The sequence below is a fragment of the Corythoichthys intestinalis genome, chromosome 1 (assembly GCF_030265065.1).
Source record: "Corythoichthys intestinalis isolate RoL2023-P3 chromosome 1, ASM3026506v1, whole genome shotgun sequence".
Taxonomy (NCBI): Eukaryota; Metazoa; Chordata; class Actinopteri; order Syngnathiformes; family Syngnathidae; genus Corythoichthys; species Corythoichthys intestinalis.
The window spans coordinates 70,693,990-70,711,933 of NC_080395.1; the positions used below are offsets into that span (position 1 = coordinate 70,693,990).

The 17,944-nt window shown below is 43.4% G+C and overlaps 1 protein-coding gene across 1 annotated transcript in view; it reads right to left on the bottom strand.

The window, feature by feature from the left end:
• LOC130912457 (phospholipid-transporting ATPase ABCA1-like) overlaps positions 1-17,944 on the bottom strand; it is a 235,362-nt gene that overhangs the window by 77,025 nt on the left and 140,393 nt on the right. Inside the window, exons 23-29 of the mRNA XM_057830569.1 lie at positions 12,673-12,762; positions 12,394-12,556; positions 10,007-10,101; positions 3,945-3,977; positions 3,812-3,878; positions 3,580-3,728; positions 3,281-3,458 (exon numbers count right to left, since the gene is read on the bottom strand). Coding sequence (XP_057686552.1) covers positions 3,281-3,458; positions 3,580-3,728; positions 3,812-3,878; positions 3,945-3,977; positions 10,007-10,101; positions 12,394-12,556; positions 12,673-12,762 — 775 coding nt within the window. The remainder of the gene's footprint in view (positions 1-3,280; positions 3,459-3,579; positions 3,729-3,811; positions 3,879-3,944; positions 3,978-10,006; positions 10,102-12,393; positions 12,557-12,672; positions 12,763-17,944) is intronic.

The window sequence follows — 17,944 nt, forward strand, 5'->3', positions numbered from 1 at the left end:
GATGGACGGATTGACATAATTTGTCAAACCAACCGACACGCTCTGACACGAAAAAAAAAAAAACACTCGGAAAAAATTGACATGTATATACAGTTTCATTGCACATCAGTATTATGGTGATCGTATTGAATTTTTGCACTGGTATTAATAAATAAAATAATCAGGTCAGCTCCCCTGTCGTCCCCGCATCTCAGATCGTCAAATGCTGACAAGAAATAATTGTTTGCTCTTTACGATATCGCCTTTCTACTCTCATTAGTCTGTTAAGAAAAATGTAGACATATTGCGACATCTCCCGTGTCCGTGTGCGTTGTTTTGGGGCGCTTGAGTAGCACATGATGGACGGATTGACATGATTTGTCAAACCAACCAACACCTGAGACGAAAAAAAAAAATAAAACACTTGGAAAAAATGGACATGTATATACCGTTTCATTGCAAATCAGTAATATGGTGATCATACTAAATATTTTTTTCTGTGCACATATGAGGTAAATATCGCTGCCATGAAGCCTCCTTATAGTGACAGTTCTTTGCCCCCTTCATTGCCGTCACGCGACCGCAGCTCAGATTTTGCTTGCCTCGTAGCTACCCGTGTTTTAAATTACTGTAAATTTGATAGTATGTGGTAATAGGTAGTTGCGAGTCTGTTGAGAAAAGTAGTACACTAAACCATGCTCGCTAGATTTGTGTGGTGTTTTTGTCTTTTTGAGCTGCATTTGATAGGCTCCACGTTAACAAATATGTGACAAAGTCCTTTCCTTTCATTTTTTGATTCGTTCACCGCATAGTCATTACTGGAAAGTCAAGCTAGGTCAGGAGCCGGAGGACCGAGTCACTGAACGGGAAGTGACAAAACTCAGTCTTGCCCCCCTGCCTGCACGCTGGCTGCTTATTGGCCACACGTGGAAGTGAGTGACATACGCCCTGATTCTGTTTCCGGTCCCTCCCCTGCCTGCGATGAGGCTGGCGTCTGATTGGTCGTGTGCGATGTCAGAAGACGCTGCCGCTTGCTCAACGCCCTCCCACGCAGTGAACAAGCACCAACTTCATAGAACGAATCAGTGCAGATGGTGATTAGTTCGGTCTCGTTCACCCAAACAATTCGTTCAAAAAGAACGAATCGTTCGCGACCGATACAACACTATTACATTTACAGTGTATCACAAAAGTGAGTAAACCCCACACATTTCTGCAAATATTTAGGTATATCTTTTCATGGGTCAACACTGACAAAATGACACTTTGACACAATGAAAAGTAGTCTGTGTGCAGCTTATATATTAGAGTTAATTTATTTTCCCCTCAAAATAACTCAAATATAGCCATTAATATCTAAACCCCTGGCAATAGAAGTGAGTACACCCCTTGGAAACTACATCCCTAAATGTCCAAATTGAGTACTGCTTGTCATTTCCCCCTCCAAAATGCCATGTGACTCGCTCATGTTACTAGGTCCTGGTGTGCATAGGGAGCAGGTGTGTTCAAATTTGTAGTGCAGATCTCACACTCTCTCATACTGGTCACTGTTCACAAGTTGCAACATGGCACCACGTACCAAAGAACTCTCTGAGGATCTTAAAAGATGTTTTGTTGCGCTACATGAAGATGGCCAAGGCTACAAGAAGATTGCCAACACCCTGAAACTGAGCTGCAGCACAGTGGCTAAGATCATCCAGCATTTTAAAAGACCAGGGTCCACTCAGAACAGGCCTCGGGTTTGTTCACCTAAAAAAGCTGAGCGCACGTGCTGAGTGTCACATCCAAATGCTTTCTTTGAAAGATCGTCGCTGGAGTGCTGTCAGCATTGCTGCAGAGATTGGAGAGGTGGGGGCCAGCCTGTTAGTGCTCAGACCATACATCACAGTCTACATCAAATTGGTGTGCATGGCTATCACCCCAGGAGGAAGCCTCTTCTGAAGACGGGACACAACAAAAGCCTGTAAACAGTTTGCTGAAGACATGTCAACAAAGCACATGGATTACTGGAACCATGTCCTATAGTCTGATGAGACGAAGATTAATTTGTTTGGTGACGATAGTCTCAAGCATGTGTGGCTGCGACCAGGTGAGGAGTACAAAGATAAGTGTCATGCCTACAGTCAAGCATGGTAGTGGGAATGTCATGGTCTGGGGCTGCATGAATGCTGCAGGTGTGCGAGTTACATTCCATTGAGGTAAACATGAACTCCAACATGTACTGTGAAATACTGCAGCAGAGCATGATCCCCTCCCTCCAGAAACTGGGTCGCAGGGCAGCGTTCCAGCATGACAATGACCCCAAACACACCTCCAAGATGACCACTGCTTTACTGAAGAGACTGAGGGTAAAGGTGATGGACTGGCCGAGCATGTCTCCAGACTTGAACCCAATGGAACATCTTTGGGGGATCCTCAAGCAGAAATTGGAGGTGCACAAAGTTTCAAATATCCGGCAGCTTCGCAACGTCAACATGGAGGAGTGGAAGAGCATTCCAGTGGCAACCTGTGAAGCTCTGTTCAACTCCATGCCCAGGAGAGTAAAGGCAGTTCTGGATAATAGTGGTGGCCACACAAAATATTGACAGTTGACATGTTGTATGTTAATATTGACAACTTTCACTAAAGGGTGTACTCACTTTTGTTGGCAGGGGTTTGGATATTAATGGCTTTATTTTAGTTATTTTGAGGGGAAAATAAATTAACTCTATTATATAAGCTGCACACAGACTACTTTTCATTGTGTCAAAGTGTCATTTTGTCAGTGTTGTCCCATGAAAAGACACTTAAATATCTGCAGAAATGCAAGGGGTGTACTCACTTTTGTGATGCGCTGTAATTAAGTTTTGATGCACACTGTTTCGTATTTGAAAAATAGAAGTTATTTCAATATTGTTGCCTTTGAAAAAAAATTGGGATTTCTTTACTTAAGAGGGGATGTGTCGGTAAAGTGAAATATACATGCCAAATCACATAGAACTACCTACGTCACTATGCCTGAACTGTGGTGCGCATGCGCCCACACGGTGTGTGGGTTGTTGTGTCTTTATAGGATCGAGCTCTCAATTATATCCCTAGGAAACCCATGCGAGCATCTCTTGCTTTGACCACACCCCAAAATTGCTTCCAGAAAGTCGGTTCAAGCTTTTCTCGATGTCGAATCAAAATAAGAGAAGAAAGATCAGGTCTAACCACCCTAATAATCAATAGTAATATAACAATAGTCAATAGGTCAATAGTGGTGTTTTGCCCCAAAACATTTGTCTGTTATCAGTCATATAGCTCTATTATCTGTACTCACCATGTCCCAGAATAAGTTTGCCACCCAGTAGATTATTGGTTTGACTCCGCTGACAAACTGGAGGTGTTTGGCTTTACTTGCCCTTTCCCTAATCAGGAATAGCACAAAGCTGGCTGGCACACAGGACATGGCAAATATGATGCTGACACGAGTGACAAATTCCTTTAGTATTGCGTGTCTAAGAACAAAGAGGACACATTGATTAAATGCCAAATTGCAACAGTTTATTTTTTTAAATTATTTTTTATAAAAACTTCCATTCCTGCAATAGTGCTACGATTGGTATTTATTTCACTTACTTCGCACTTTCATCAGTCTTCTCCTCAAGTGCCAGTGGGTGATTGGTGGCAGTAATACTACCACCGGGGAGCGTTTGTCTTAGAAATCCATTGTTCACCACATTAACAAATGACACGAGCGAATGTGAGCCTTTCGTGTTATGCCATATCTGTACATAGCACAAAGATGAGGATTAAAAAAATCCTTGGGGGTGGTTTGAGTAATTCTTGATAGACAAACAAATCGACATACAATGACATTATTATCTTTTTCAACAGGGTAATCCGGTAATCCTGGCATTATGGAGAAACCTCCATATCTGCAACACAGTGACTTGATGACTAAATAAGCCAAATAAAATTGAATTTTCTTGCAAGGAATTTACCTAAGTTCTTCTATGAACATCTTGATCTTCAAGCTGAAAAAAAAAAGTTATGTCACTTTATCTGCCAAGATCCAGGGATCTAGAGCTAAATGGTGTCTTTACTGTGTAAAGAAATGCTAGAGTGTAAACAATAAAAACGGCTTCCAACGCAGTTTGGGAATGTCGCGTTCTGCTGCTTGTCAGAATTTGTTTTTCTTGCAGAGCTGGCTGTGGGGGCGTGCGGACGTCGCACCTGCAGCTAATCCCTGCTCGTCAGCTATAGTATATAAATGCAGGCTATCCGGGAGAAGAACGCCGAGATATTTCCCTTGCTGGTCGCCATTAACACGTACTGCTTTCGAGTCGCTTTGTATTTGCCTTTTTTTTCGTCGGACATCTTGGTTTGTGACCCTCTACCTTGTGCAGGTATTGAGTGTATTTTTGTTTGTCTTTTTGGCTCTCTGCCCTCCGCTCAGTTTTCGCGTTTTGATCCCCGTTTGACCTATTTCTCACGGACCCCTTTTGTTATTCCCTTTATACCGAGTTTGTGTGTTTTGTTTTATTTGTGATCAATAAATCCCCGAACGCTTCCCCTCTGTTGCCTGTTGTTGGGTTCAATCTCGTTCTCCGCATTCGCGGATCTTTACAGAATATCTCGGCCATAACACTTGACCCCGCAGACAGCGAGCGCATAGCCCAGGCGTCTTCGGACCCGAGGCAGCACGCTAACCCACATGATCGTGTTCTCCATGAGATCATGTCAGCAATTAGCGCACTAACAGTTAACATGTGCTCTCTCGAGGCGCAAGTGGACCGAGTTTGTGCTTACTGTGACCGTCCCGCTTCACCCGCTACCGCGGCGTCAGTGCACTTTCCCCCCGCGGCGCCGTCCGCCCCGCCTTCCACAACGTTGCATGAGCCAAACATTCCGCACTCGCCACGCTACGATGGGGAAACCGGCTCGTGCGGGTAGTTTCTGCATCAATGTTCACTAGCCTTTGATCAACAACCCCTCACATACTCCTCCGATAGATCCAGAGTCGCGTTCGTCATGAGCCTCCTAACCGGAAAAGCGGCAGCGTGGTCCATGGTGATCAGCAACCAATACCCCGAAGTTCGTAACTCCTTTCCTGATTTCGTCGAGGAAATGAGGAGGGTTTTTGATCAGCCCATTCGGGGTAAAGAGGCTGGGAGTCTTTGACTATTCGGTCTCATTCCACATTCTTGCAGCAGAGAGCGGCTTTGATGATGCGGCTTTACGCTGTATATTCCGGAGGGGGCTAAATCCTCTGGTGAAGGACGAACTACCCGCCCGCGATGAAGCAGTGGATTTGGAGGATCTGATTGGACTTTCGGTACGTTTGGACAATCGACTTCACGAGCGAGAGCATGAGAGAGGCGTGGAGTGGCACGGTCGGTCAACAGGCACAGTCATCAGGAGGGCTGCCCCAACAGCGCGCATTGCGGTCCCCCATCCGGCTTCCCTTCCTTTGTCGCACCTTGAATGGCAGGCAACGACTGACGAGGAGCCTATGCAGCTCGGCGGGAAGAGACTCACTGCAAGGGAGCGCCAGCGACGCATGGCATCGCGGCTCTGCTTGTACTGCGGTGAACCCGGCCATCACGTTGCTGCCTGTCCCACAAATCCCCGTGCAGCCTCCGGCGGCCATCTTGCCCAGGTACCGACGTCAGACAGTGGCCACACAGCGAGGCAGTTCCCCTCTAGTGGTACTCCACCGCCTCAATGGGAGTACTCACACAAACGCAGCTTTGAGCTTCCTCTTTTTCTCCAGCTCGGTAGCTGTTGGCATGGCGACATTGGTTTGGTGCAGGGCCAGCGAATCTCTCAGATGTCCCGTATTCCGCTGGACGTGCTTGATCATTTCAAGGGTACTATTCAATCAAGTTGACACTTCCTGTGTGAGTGATTCTTTCTTCTGATGGTGTGCGATCTGTTGCTGCTCTAGCTCCACGGCATTTGTTGGGCTGGGTTTGAAATGTCCAACTTTTCGGCATTTTGCCAATGCGCTGTCAAACGGGCTGTTGTGTAAAGAAACCTTGACTGCTCAGTGCACACTGTGTGCGATGCACGTCAAGTTTTCAAAAGGAAGCTGTCTGGCCGCAGCAATCAAGTTGCCTGCACTATCGGTGGTCAGTGAGACCACTTTGTGTTCAATGTTCCAGTCTTTGGCTACTTGCATGAAATGCGCTGCAAGAATATCGCTGAAGTGTCTCTCTTCGGTCTTCATAACAGTCAAAGCATGCGACTGAAGTTCCCACAGTGGGTCGAAAAAATGTTCAGTGACCCACCCCGAGGTAGTTATCATTACTGAGGGACGTCCAGTAATCTCCAGTGAGCGCGACTGTGTTTGTCAGCTCCAACGCGTGCTGTACCTTGGACTCCTCCGTGAACTTTCCGTTCAGAATTGTTTTCGTTTCCATTTCGTTTAACTCAAACAGCCTACTCTTTCACAGCGAGTGAGCAGGCAAGATCAAGCACATGCGCGGGGCGTGCCTATTGTTTTGTTTCTGTGTTACAACTTTTTTTCTCAGGTTGCAACCAGTGGCCACTGTTGATAAAAACTACAAGTCCACTTGGTCACAATGAACGTTAATCGCGCGAAAAAAAAAAATGACGCCGTTAAAATTATATATACATATATATATATATATATATATATATATATATATATATATATATATATATATATATATATACTGCTGGCCAAATGTATTGGCACCTCTGCAATTCTGTCAGATAATTCTCAATTTCTCCCAGAAAATGATTGCAATTACAAATGCTTTGGTAGTAATATCTTCATTTATCTTGCTTGCAATGAAAAAACACAAAAGAGAATGAAAGAAAAAAATTATTATCATTTTACACAAAACTCTGGACAAAAGTAGTGGCATCCTTTCATGTTGATGGGACCACAATGTTGAGCAGAGGTATACTTATAATAATTTTATATACAATTGATACTATTTACAGTGGCGGCAAAGATCAGTGGAACAGTTTCATGTTACTTTAATGCAGTACTTCTCAAATAGTGGGGCGCGCCCCCCTGGGGGGGCGCAGAGCGATGCCAGGGGGGGCGCATGTGACCTCGGGGAACATGCTTTTTTTTTTTTTTTTTTTTTTTTTACTACTGGTACTGGAATAAAGTGTACTTGCACATCCACTCAGTGGGTGGCAGTGGCGCTCTCATTTTCAGAGTGCGCGCAGTATTTTTGAACTAAGGAAGAGCACTCAGAACGCACAGAAAACAGATATGAACTATGAAGAGCAGTGCGCCGCCGCCGTTCTCGAAAGCCGTTTTCCGACCGGACTCACGCAGCGACCCACTGTCTTGTCCGGCCGGTTCTCACGTCGCCGCCCGAGAAGTGCCATTTTTGGCTTGGGATCGTCACGACGACCGCCCTCACCTACGGTTCTACCTCGGCCGCCGGGAATGCCCTTTTTTCGTGCCGTTTGACTTTTAGCTTTGACTTTTAATACAGTGGGTAATGAGGAAAGACCACTGTTTACTGTGTCTAAAAATAATTATAGCGGACAGCCAGACGCCAAAACAATTAAGACGCCACTTAAAGACATTAGACCCCAATCTCATTGATAAGCTTGATTGTTTTTCAGCGAAAACGCCCGAATATTTCCAACAATCGTCCTGTTTTGTCAGTGTAATATCAGTAAACCAATTAGCATTGTTAGCATGCTCATTGCAAGATAACTCCACACCATTGCAAAGGAGGTATAAAAATAAAAACTGTCCTTCTGTCCAAGGACACTTTTTTTTTTCTTTTTCTTTTATTCAGTTTTGTTTTTCCGATCAAATTTTTTGGCATATTGTCCTCATGAGTGAATGTTTCTAATCAATTTTAATTTGTTATTATTTGCTGATTTTATTACATTTTATTTTTCTTTATCAAATGGTCAAAAATGTAACTTGAGTGTATTTTTTAGTTTGGATGGGACTTTTTTTTTTTTTTAATTCAGGCAAATTGATGCGTCTTCTGTTACAAACAAAACAATGTTAATAAAGTTCTACTTTATTATAAGTTGATCTGTTACTTTTTTTCGTTATTAGGGAAAAAAAGGACACAATGTTAGGCAGATGCGTATTTATAATAGTAATTTTATAGACAAATGATACTATTTACAGTGGTGGCAGAGAGTTGGGGGGGGGGCGCGAAACATTTACGTCTTCCTTGGGGGGGCGTAACAGAAAATAATTGAGAAGCACTGCTTTAATGTATGAGGACACATCAAATCAGAATAATGTAGGTTCAGAGGGGCAAATAAGTATTTAGTCAACCACCAATTGTGCAAGTTCTCCTACTTGAAAAGATTAGACAGGCCTGTAATTGTCAACATGGGTAAACCTCAACCATGAGAGACAGAATGTGGAAAGAGAAAACATAAAATCACATTGTTTGATTTTTAAATAATTTATTTCCAAATTAGAGTGGAAATTAACTATTTCGTCACCTACAAACAAGCAAGATTTCTGGCTGTCAAAGAGGTCTAACTTCTAACGAGGTCTAACGAGGCTCCACTCGTAACCTGTATTAATGGCACCTGTTTTAACTCATTATCGGTATAAAATACCAAAGAGCTGTCGAAGGACACCAGAGACAAAATTGTAGACCTGGCTGGGAAGACTGAATCTGCAATAGGTAAAACGCTTGGTGTAAAGAAATCAACTGTGGGAGCAATTATTAGAAGATGGAAGACATACAAAACCACTGATAATCTCCCTCGATCTGGGGCTCCATGCAAGATCTTACCCCGTGGCGTCAAAATGATAACAAGAACGGTGAGCAAAAATCCCAGAACCACACGGGGGGACCTAGTGAATGACCGACAGAGAGCTGGGTCCACAGTAACAAAGGCTACGATCAGTAACACAATGCACTGCCAGGGACTCAAATCCTGCACTGCCAGACGTGTCCCCCTGCTGAAGCCAGTACACGTCCAGGCCCGTCTGCGTTTCCCTAGGGAGCATTTGGATGATCCAGAAGAGGACTGGGAAAATGTGTTATGGTCAGATGAAACCAAAAAACAACTTTTTGGTAGAAACTCAGGTTCTCATATTTGGAGGAGACAGAAGACTGAATTGCATCCGAAGAACACCATACAAACATCATGCTTTGGGGCTGTTTTTCTGCAAAGGGACCAGGACGACTGATCTGTGTAAAGGAAAGAATGAATGGGGCCATGTATTGAGAGATTTTGAGTGAAAATCTCCTTCCAACAGCAAGGGCATTGAAGATTAGACGTGGCTGGGTGTCTCAGCATGACAATGATCCCAAACAAACACACAGCCAGGCCAACAAAGGAGTGGCTTCGTAAGAAGCATTTCAAGGTCCTGGAGTGGCCTAGCCAGTCTCCAGGTCTCAACCCCATAGAAAATCTGTGGAGGGAGTTGAAAGTCCGTGTTGCCCAACAACAGCCCCACAGCATCACTGCTCTAGAGGAGATCTGCATGGGGAAATGGGCCAAAATACCCGCAACAGTGTGTGAAAAGCTTGTGAAGAGTTAGAGAAAACGTTTGGCCTCCGTTATTACCAACAAAGGGTACATAACAAATTAGTGAGGTGAACTTTTGGTATTGACCAAATACTTAATTTTCCACCATGATTTGCAAAAAAAAATTCTTTAAAAAGCAAACGATGTGATTTTCTTTTTTTTTTTTTTCCCACATTCTGACTCTCATGGTTGAGGTTTACCCATGTTGACAATTACAGCCTCTTATATTTTTCAAGTGGGAAAACTTGCACAATTAGTGGTTGACTAAATACTTATTTGCCCCACTGTAAATCATGAAATGAGTTCACGTTGTACAATTTCCTTAACAGCCAAATGGAAAACAAGGCTCTGCTAGTGTAATGTGGCATTTCCTCCCTGATACCCACCCTTACAAATATTTGATCTCCGAGTAAAAGATTATTTCCATTAACCAACCCTTAATATGAAAAATAAAAATCTGCAAAACAAAAATAATTTTTAAATTTATCTGGATTGGAAAAATATCAAAAGCTAAACACAATAACATTAAAAAAAATACATCCATTGTTTGATGTACCTTTTCCTTATAAGATGTGGGTAGCTGTTGATCAGGTAGTCTGATACGTTATAACTGGTCAGATTTTGCAGGATGATGCCACGCCCCCTGTTGTACTGGAGAAAAAAAAAAACAGTTCATTCAATGGCATGACCACATTAGAAAAAATTGCTGACAGTATAACCCAATTCTTATAAAGTTAGGATGTTGTGTTAAAGATAAATAAAAAGAGGATAGAATGATTTGCAAGTCATGTTCAACCTTGTTTCATTTCATACACCAATTTTTTGTGTGTGTGTATTTACATATTTTAAAGCACAGTCTCTTTTTGTTTTAAATTCCTCTTTGAAAAATAGAGATCACCAAGATTTTCCTCATGTTTTTGAAATTGTAGAGTAGATGTACCTGGATTATAGTGGGGATGGATTGGGTGCCAACAATTGGAAAATGGCAAGATTATGATGGTAACATATCACAGCAAAAAATGGGGGAGAAAAAACAACTATCTAATAGTTAATTTTTGGAACGATGAACTTCGTTGAAAGATTTTAAACATCAACTTTGAAATAATCTATTTGCAAAATTAGCTTTAACATAGTTTGCATGGAAAATAAATGAAAACTTTTCCAATACTGCAGCTAGGTAAAGTTTGCATTCTTTTTACAAAGGTTGATATTTCAAGATGAAACGGATTTGTACTGAAACATTTTGTTCTTTGAAGTAATGGAAATACAAATACAGTGATCCCTCATTTTTTGCGGTTAATGGGGACCGCCCCGCGATAATTGAAATCCGCGAAATCAGCGGGGTGTCGCCTGCACCGGCGGGGGACCCTGCCTTGCCTGGGGCTTGGTGGGCCGCTGGGGGTCCCGTGGCGTGCCGTGCCGGTTGGGGGGCTGTGGCTCGTGGCCCGGGTGGGCGGGCGGGGGTGGGTGTAGGCGTGGGGTTGGTGGTGCGTCCCCTCCTGCCATCCCTGAAGGCCGGTTGATGGGTGCGCGGGTGGCCCGGGGGACCACCCTGGGTCCCGGGGGGGGGACGATGGCTCCTTTGCTGGGCTGCGGGAGGAGGGATGGGCTGCGCATGGCCACCCGCCCCCGCGCCCGCCCTCCCTCCCTCCCCGGGCTGGCTGGGTGGGGGCTGTGGCCCTGGGTTGGCGCCCGCGCGGCTTCTCCGCCCGTCTGCGTGGCTGTCGCGCGCCCGGTGGGGCCTGCGTGCTGCTGAATGTGGTAGGGCATTCTCGGGTCGGGGGTCCCGGTGCCGGGATTGGCGATGCGGCGGCGTAGGGTTGGTCGCCAACGGGCTTACTCATAAGAGATTCACACGATTACTGGGTTCTAGATCACAGAACTGATTTGTGTACACTCTACCCCTTTCAATCACTTAGCTTATAGGCTTATAGACACCCCCACCCCCATTCTCCTCTTTCACTGGCCAATAGGCCCCCACATGGTGTAAACCGGAAATACATCTCGCTGACGATAGCACCAGCATATTAGTAACTAGTTTAGATGTTCAATGTATATCTAGTTGTTGTTTGTGTATGTGTTTCTTTTCCTTCTTCTCTTGTATTTCTTTTCTTCTGTCCCCCCATAATCCCTTCCTGTTCGCTGCTTTGTCATAATAAAAAGGTATTTTGAATGATCACAATGGGAGTATGTCAGACTCTCAATGTGAAACATTAAAACTGTTCAGAATCTGGGCACTTAGACTTCCATTCTCTGTGTCAAACAGCTGAACAGGACAGGTTTAAAAAAAAATAAAATAAAAAAAAAAAAAAAAATGAAATCCGCGAAGGTGTAGCTTATTTATATGAAAACATTTTTTCCCCTTTTTTGTGTGTGTTCAATGTATTTTGGTGTGTTTAATTTACTTATTTAGCATTGGAAAAAGACAAATATAAGACATGTTATTCCCCTGTTTTTCCCCCAAATATAATAAGATATAATTATTAAATGCATCATTGAGCGAGTCCTCTCAAATGAACTCCTGCTGCTAAGAACAGCAAACAACACAATGAGTTGCAGCAATGACTACAGCCAGTGTGTAACAAGCTAAACAAGGCGGCGTCTTCGAAAAGTAGGACTCCATCAAGTTCAAAGAAGCTCCCTTGTTACTAATTGTTAACTTTAACAAGCTGCAGCTGCCTGGTGCAAAAGAAAAGCTTCAGGAGGGAGAGTGAGGCTGTACGTGATCTGATGGGACATCTCTAAAACCCTGCTTTTTTTTTTTTAAGTTAAAAAAATATCTGCGATGGACTGAGGGCGCAACATTTGAAGCGCAAAGTAGCGAGGGATCACTCTAACGGAATGTATCAGCATTTAATGTTATTGAGTCAGTTAGCATCAGTTGTGACTGTCAATAAATGTTCTGTCTGTGTAAAACAGTGACTGCGTGAAGTAACATCGTACTATTTGTCTCGGTCTGGCCCCTTCTGGACAGTCTGGAAAGAGCCCATTTCCCGGGAAGATGAACAGCTCATCTTCAACAGCTTCTCCAACCCCAAACCCTTTGCTCTTACTTTTGCATTGACAGGCAGGATGCTCAGTCTGTTCGATTTCATCCTCGTGGCTCCTGCGAAAACATGGGATAGCGAACAAAGCAGTGGAGCATTTGCGTGGTTTAGTCTGAACACCAGGGCACTCTATTAACTAGTTAACTGCAAATATTTTTATGTGATAGAATCTTACAAGATGCTGTTCCCTCTACACTTCGTACTAAAACCAGGCAGGTCCAGTAGAGCATCCTCGATCTTCGAGGCTTGAAGATGCGATTCTCTGCTGTTTTATAACAATATAATTCGATATGTCATGTCAGTCAATAGTCAGTCAACTATACATACCTATGGATAACAAATAACCATTCCCAATAAAATTTAATGTCATTGCTTGAGTGCATAAAAATATTGTTTAGAAAGTTATTTCTGGGAGTCACATTTAATACCTTTTATCATTTGTTGCTGAAATATCTCCTAAAACAACTGCTCTGAAGGTTAACTCATTCACTCCCAGCCATTTTCACCGGAGCAAGGCCCTTCGCTCCCGGCCGTTTTACTGGATTTTGACTGATTTTGCAAGGCCCACAGAAAATTCTGTTCTATTGCTATATAAACATGGAACCCATGAGTTTCCTCCGCAGGGTGTCCGGGCTCTCCCTTAGAGATCGGGTGAGAAGCTCGGTCATCCGGGAGGGGCTTGGTGTCGAGCCGCTACTCCTCCGCGTTGAGAGGAGCCAGTTGAGGTGGCTCGGGCATCTGGTTCGGATGCCTCCTGGACGCCTCCCTGGAGAGGTGTTCCGGGCATGTCCCACCGGCGGGAGGCCCCGGGGTCGACCAAGGACACGCTGGAGAGACTATGTCGCTCGGCTGGCCTGGGAACGTCTTGGAATCCCGCCGGAGGAGCTGGCTGAAGTGGCTGGGGAGAGGGAAGTTTGGGCTTCCCTGCTGAAGCTGCTGCCCCCGCGACCCGACCCCGGAATAAGCGGAAGACAATGGATGGATGGATGGAACCCACCAAAAGAAAGATTAGACTCTCTTCTTTCAGCAGGAAAAAAAATTAGTTAATATCTTTTTCCATTCTTTAGAAATCAGCATTAGAAAATAGCTTAGTTTGAGCAATTTTCCAATTTCTGATGAAAAAACAGAGAAATTGAGCTTTTGTGAAAGCATACATTTCAAACATAACTTTGACTTTAACACAGCTATTTTTTGCTTTAGTTACATCCCAAACATCTGAATAATGTGTTCCTTTTACAAAATAACAGAAACTACAAGACAAATAGAGCTTTTAATAGCAAAGTAACAATTTATTTACACATAACTAACTGAGAGATGACGTTGCTGTCGTCGTGACAGCCGGGTAAACTTTTCCCTCATCGCCGCCGGTCTCATAATGATGGATTTCTTTTTTTAGTCTCTGCGGGGTCTGCTCGGCGAGCAGCACAGACTCAACAACATCGTCCGCTGCACTGGTGGTCGGGGTCGTTCTGCTCGGTCGTCCAGAGCCTGGCATCCCGGGCATCCTCTCGGTTGTTCTGCTCGGTTATCCGCCGCCTGGCATCCTTCCGCCGGCGCCCTGGCCGGGCTGCCCGGCCGTTGGTTGCCGTTCAATCGGGTTGCGGGTCTTACCAAATGCTCTACTGCCCTCCAGTGGCCAGTTTTATTGCTTTAAAATGGATTTTCAGCTTTGTGCTCTGGAGCTCAGTTGAATCAGAACCCAGAGATGTCTCTTATGAAAAAACAAAACTTAGAAGACGTATAAATATGTCTTTGGGACACAAACAATTAAAAATAGAACGTGTTTATATCTTTTGGGGGAGCAAATGAGTTAATAGTATTTTTGATAACGTGTTGGGATTACATAAAATAAACTCCTTACTCCTAACGTTACTTTATATGCAAATATACAGTACAATGATAAAACACTATGTTAACACTTTGATTTTACATTTCTTGATACTCTCATTCGCATAAGACAACAGCCAATCACAAGCCTACAGTCTGAACACCTTGAAGAAGTGAATGTAAACCTGCTTCCTTTCCCATCATAAGTCTTGCGTCAAATATGTAGCCAGGCTTTGCCTGTCAAAAATACGTCTGGGCTTCTCAATACCAATGAAACAGTTCTACCTATAAATCGCTAATGACAGCAGCACAATAGTGTCAACGGCCACAACGCCAAACGCAGAAGTATGGAGAAAGACAAAGTGACATCAACGGCGACAACAGCCTGAATATTATTGTGTGACAAGATGGTAAATCATTACCTGTACGTCTGCGGAGTATATACAGTGTATCACAAAAGTGAGTACACCCCTTGCATTTCTGCAGATATTAAGTATATCTTTTAATGGGACAACACTGACAAAATGACACTGACACAATGAAAAGTAGTCTGTGTGCAGCTTATACATTAGAGTTAATTCATTTTCCCCTCAAAATAACTCAAAATATAGCCATTAATATCTAAACCCCTGGCAACAAAAGTGAGAACACCCCTTTGAAAAAACGTACATCTTTAAATGTCCAAATTGAGTACTGCTTGTTATTTTCCCTCCAAAATGTCATGTGACTCGTTACAGGAGTGTTGTCAGCATTACTGCAGAGATTGAAGAGGTGGGGGGGTCAGCCTGTTAGTGCTCAGACCATATGCCGCACTCTACATTAAATTGGTGTGCATGGCTGTCACCCCTCTTCTGAAGACGGTACACTAGAAAGCGCGCAAACAGTTTGCTGAAGACATGTCAACAAAACACATGGATTAGAGGAACCATGTTCTATGGTCTGATGAGACGGGCGGGCTGCACTTTTAAAGGAGGATCAGAAGCATCAAGAAGCTAGGGCACATTTCCAAAGTGCAGAAGTCTGTGGGAAGGGGAGGTTTGATTTCACTTGTCATGCCCAGACCCCGGCATTCTCTGTTGGAGACTGGGTCAGGATCAGGTACGCGCACCATCAAAACAGGTTGTCAAGTGACTTTGGGAAAAGAGGGGGGCATTTAATGTTACGGTTTAAATTAGAGATTTCCCGATCGATCGGGATGTCCAATCACGTCATTTTCAAAGTATCGGAATCGGCAAAAAAATATCGGCCATGCCTTTTTTTAATATATATATATTTTTTTAATTAAAGCGTTTTCTAATTGTATTTAACGTTACAGACATAATATGTTACACTAATCCAGAGTCTTTAGTTTAGGCTTAAGGTAGGGTTATCAAATTTATTCAAATAACCGTGGTAATTAATTTTTTTTTTTTTTTTTATGTATCACGTTAAAATATTTAACGCAATTAATGCATGCGTTGCACGACCCACTCACGCATTGTCGCGCTCAATCTGTAATGGCGCTGTTCTACCTATATAGAGAGATAAAAGGCAGCGTAAAATGAGTAGAGTAAATTTTGGCAGCCTTTGGAGCCTTTTTTTAATTGGCTAAAGACTTACAATCCCTCTCCCTACGATTAGAAATACCATGGTAAGCAATGTGGGGAAGCAAGGTAGCAATTGATCTTAACACCTTATATAAATTCCCAACGCAGAGAAGATATATCAATTGTTAGCACTACGCACAGTCATGGTTCCACTTCCCATCATGCATTTGGGCATGGCTACAGTATTATTTACTGAAAGCTCAACAAATACACGAGATGGCGATATTTAGTCACAATATACAAAGTCACAAGTCTTTCTATCCGTGGATCCCTCTCACAGAAAGAATGTTAATAATGTAAATGCCATCTTGAGGATTTATTGTCATAATAAACAAATACAGTACTTATGTACTGTATGTTGAATGTATATATTCATCCGAGTTTTATTCGTTTTTTTCTTAATGCATTGCCATAATGTATATGATCGGGAAAATTATCGGGAATGATTGGAATTGAACCGGGAGCAAAAAAAAGCAATCGAATCGGGAAATATCGGGATCGGCAAATACTCAAACTAAAACGATCGGGATCGGATCGGGAGCATAAAAACATGATCGGAACAACCCTAGTTTGAATGTTTGAGATTTGGTATTTTTTCAAGGGAAATGGGTGGGGTAATGTGATGTTCACAATGGTGTTCACAATCTTAAAAGCTAAGAGTGACGCAGTTGAAGAGACAGAAGTTCATAGCAGATGGTGCCCCATATGATGAACTGAAATCCATTCGGTCGGATAAAACTAAAAATACCGTTACACGTGATAACCTCAGCTCCTTATTCATAGCATCAGGATGAGACAGCTAAGAAGAGTTTGAGAACTTTGCTTGAAATGTCAAGATGCATGTCAATCTAGAGTGGTCTACCAAAAGGAGTTGTGGGCATATGCAGTTAAGACTGCTGCAGTTATCAGAAACCGATGTTACAGCTGATGCTTAAAGCAGACTCCATATTCCATGTTGTCGGGATAGAAGCCTGATCTCTTAAGGATGAAAACATTTCGGCCTGTCTGTGCTAAGCATATAGACACGATAAGAAAAAGATACTCATTGTGACAAAGGGATTTTTGTTGGTTATGACAAGAATAGCCCTGCATGTTTAGCATTCTATCTAGATAATCAAAAAAGTGGTCAAGAATAGCTGGGGAAGTCCTTCACAGAGAGTGCCAGCCAGATCGATTATAACATTAGCATGGCAGAAAGAGGGAGAGAGGGAGAGAGAGGGAGAGCGAGAGAGAAAAAGACGACTGCGAACCTACGTTCATTGTTTATGCTTGTAAAATATCACTACAGAGGCAACGCCTGTGTGTATCATCTTTTCTGTTGTTGTGTGTTTTCCATCCGCGATCGGACACTTAGAGCCACGTACCGCAAGATGAGGTCATGAAACAAGAAACCAAGTAAAAGCAGAAGTGTCTGCCCCAAACCCAGGGAAAGGGAGAGTGATGAGGGTACAGGTTATCCACACAGGGACAGATCGAAAATTACAAACATTTCCCAAAGTAGCCCGGGAACAGCCGAATGGGGCTGCGACGTCACAGCCAGGAAACAAAAGGTCGAGGTAGGTGCCATCGTTGTTTATCGACGAGAGTTGCGTTCCTTTTTTATAAAAAAAAAAATCGCTAAAATGGTTCAAACCTGTCGTGCTATGTGGTGTACAAATAGCCATTTCTTGCAATGTAGTACCCATGAGTTCCCGAACGCGAGAAAAAGAGCTGGACTACGCAGACAAATAATAAAGTTCGTCCGTGCAAAGAGGGCTAATTTTGCAGACCCAGCCTCCGGCACGGTTTTGTGTGCTGCGCGTTTTACACTTGAAAGCTATTCGAACTATGGACAAAATGAAATCAGGTTTTGCTAAGAAATTGCTGCTGAAAGCAGATGCGGTGCCCACCACACAGGCGCAGCCACCTAAATGCCCGAGATATCAAGAAAGAGGACGATGACTGGCACTGATGAGACCACCCCACCATCCCAGGCAAAGCAAAGGAGGGGAACAGCCAAGCTTGAAATGGCCAAAGTGAGTAAGTACTCTTTTA